This window comes from Anarrhichthys ocellatus, unplaced genomic scaffold (genome assembly GCF_004355925.1).
Source record: "Anarrhichthys ocellatus isolate YVR2014 unplaced genomic scaffold, GSC_Weel_1.0 scaffold1, whole genome shotgun sequence".
Lineage (NCBI taxonomy): Eukaryota > Metazoa > Chordata > Actinopteri > Perciformes > Anarhichadidae > Anarrhichthys > Anarrhichthys ocellatus.
Window position 1 is genome coordinate 85,948 of NW_022280031.1, and position 2,826 is coordinate 88,773.

Here is a 2,826-nt window from a genome sequence, read left to right on the forward strand (position 1 = left end):
ATAAAAAGAAATATGTGAATAGATTTTTGTATGACATGAGTTTAGATTCCAGGTCCAGTGGGGACTGCAGGTAAGTCGCAATGGAAAATAAAATCAAGTAATTAAAAAACATAAATATTAATACTGGGCAAAAATTACAATTTTTTATCGCGATTAATCGCATGATTTTCTGCGATTAACTGCGATTAACCACATTGTTATGCACAAAATTCAATAATGAATTCAAAAGTAGTGTATTGCGCACTTTTATTTTGAAAGTACTGCTATATGAACAAAAGTGCAAAAACATTTGGTTTGTAAACACTTTAAACACATCAGGTGCTTTTTAACAGCAGTATTCCCTTTACACAGTAGCAGTTAAAATATTTCTTGTAAATCTCAACTTAAACATTATTGTAATCAAATCAAATATAAAACCAAAGCTATTTGCCACTGCCAGGGCATTAACACTTTATCTAGTTTGTTATAGAAAAACAAGTTACCCTCAGAGTCCAGGGCCACGATCATAACATTATAACAGGCAACAGCAAGTTAACATTTATAAATCTGTTTTCTTTTTTTTTCTGAACAGGTACCAGCAGAAACATTTTTCTTTTATCATGGTTAGGGTTAGACAGTCTATGTTCAGTAGCAGGTGTGTTAGAGTGAGGTGAAGTGGTCGAGCACAAACAAAAGTACACAGCTGGGATACACTGTGCAGGGGACTTTTTAGTCTGTGAAGTCCAAAGAAAACACTTTCAGTGATGCAGGTTGGGTAGTTACACAATGACTAAATGAACTGCATTCATCCATTCCTCCCACCCCAAATGCTCTCATTGGTTGAGACGAGTGATGACGCCCAACCCAAGCCAATACTGATCAACATCCCACCCCTCCTGTGACCCATGGTTTGTCTGTCCGTGTATTCAGAGCCAGTGAACAACGGACTTTCAAAATAATAATAATAATAATAAATAAAAAACTGCATTACATAACTGCGTTAATTAATTATTGGGTTAATGCGATAATAACGCGTTAATAACGCGTTAACTTGCCCAGCCCTATTAAATACCAATATATATATACACACATTTGTACAAACACTTAACAGAACACAGGTATCCATGTTTGACACATTTTAGTCATAAGTATGTCTATTTTCAAGTATGTCTTTTTGGCAGCTGTCGAGGCATAGTTTGCTTATCTGTGATCAAATTTAATAAAATACATTTTCTTCCACAGAAGAACAGATTTTGAAAGCGCTTCCGTTTTAAGATTTTAAAGAGTTTTAGGGCTCCCTACCTGCTCTGCACGCTGGGTCTGTTCGTGGTTCTCCAGGAAGGTTCCCACTAGAGCTGTTCCAACAATGGTCAGACCTTTGCCTGCCTTCAGCTGGTTGGTCAGAGAGAGCAGACGAGGCTGTTCCACGTTTTGCTCTGCATCTGTACTAACTAGCGTCAACAGCTGGGGCCTGAAGAGAGGGGAGAGAAAGTGAAAACACCAGGCAGAAAAAAGTCGAGGGAAAGAAATGCAGAAAAGGGAGAGCAACGAAGAATCAAATAGATGCGTGGGGAAAGAAATGGCAGGGTGGGACAAGTATAAGTCCTAGTTGGGAAGGAGAGAGAGAAAAACAGCATGGAAGGTTGATGCGTTAATATGAGTTCACAAACACTTCTCAATGTTTGACAGCTTTGATGAGGAGAGTCACATTAAGGGAGAGACTCGTTGTTCATTTCTATGTTAATTAGAACCAGGATAAAACATCACAATGTGTGACTTTGTGTTGGTGCGTTATACCTCCAGTTCTTGGTGTGCGGTGGACCTTCTTCCAGCCGCATGAGAGCGTAACGTGCCGCGCTCAGAGACAGACCTCGTATCCCATCTCCCCACTCTTTCTCCGCACTGTGACACAAACAAGCGCCAATCAATATTCCTCAATCAGAACATGAACAAAAGTTCAGCAGCTTCGTTCTAAATATAAAACCTGACAGTGATACAGTCGACTTCTAGACGACAGTTTAACATAATGCAGTGTGATTAAGGATTAGGCACCACTGTTAAATGTCAAGTTAACATGATGTCACTCACCACAGGGAATTATAGCGCTTAAATACTCAGTGCGCATTGCTTGGTACAACTCCATCATAAGCATGGATGGATTACTGAGAGGGCACAGGCCACTATTTTAAGACAGAATCATCATCTCATGCTTTCTTTGCTGGCCTCCTATGTGCACTTGTGTTTAGTATAATATATGGTTCAGTGAGGATCTACTGTGGCAGGAAGCTTTAGACACGAGTCCGACAGCCACTCTATCTCCAGTGTGAACTAAATACTGAAGTTCAGGTGCCGTTTCTGAACCAACGGCAGCACCTTACAGGTCTGCTTCACCTGGAAAATGTCATTGAAATAGACGCAAAGTAATTACAGACAACACAGCTACTGTATAGTTTTTAAATATTTACATACATCGTTTGTAATTACTTTGTGTCTCTTTGAGTCTGGGGGATTTGCTCTGATGTAGGAGGGGTGAGGGGGCGTTTCATGTGCCTAGTTGTCTAATAATCCATCCATAATGATAAGGAGGAGATTATGTGTAACACATGGTATTTACATGTTTCCTACAGTATAATAAGTGTTTTGCAAGGACATCAGCACTCTCACATGAGGAACAGGAGCCAAAACAAACAGAAGTACTAAAACCCAAAACACCAATTTCCCTTTAAACCCCTAAACAAAAAAATATTGATGGTGTGGATTTAGAAGCTCTCAAAATACAGCACACAGACTCACACTCTCTCACACACACACACACACACACACACACACACACACACACACACACAC

General features: G+C 39.8%; 1 protein-coding gene across 3 annotated transcripts in view; it reads right to left on the reverse strand.

Moving 5' to 3' along the window:
• slc12a5a (solute carrier family 12 member 5a) overlaps nt 1-2,826 on the reverse strand; it is a 148,442-nt gene that overhangs the window by 12,404 nt on the left and 133,212 nt on the right. For all 3 annotated transcript variants that reach the window (XM_031838602.1, XM_031838672.1, XM_031838747.1), the window contains exons 16-17: nt 1,777-1,881; nt 1,282-1,450 (exon numbers count right to left, since the gene is read on the reverse strand). In XM_031838602.1, the coding sequence (XP_031694462.1) occupies nt 1,282-1,450; nt 1,777-1,881 (274 nt within the window). The remainder of the gene's footprint in view (nt 1-1,281; nt 1,451-1,776; nt 1,882-2,826) is intronic.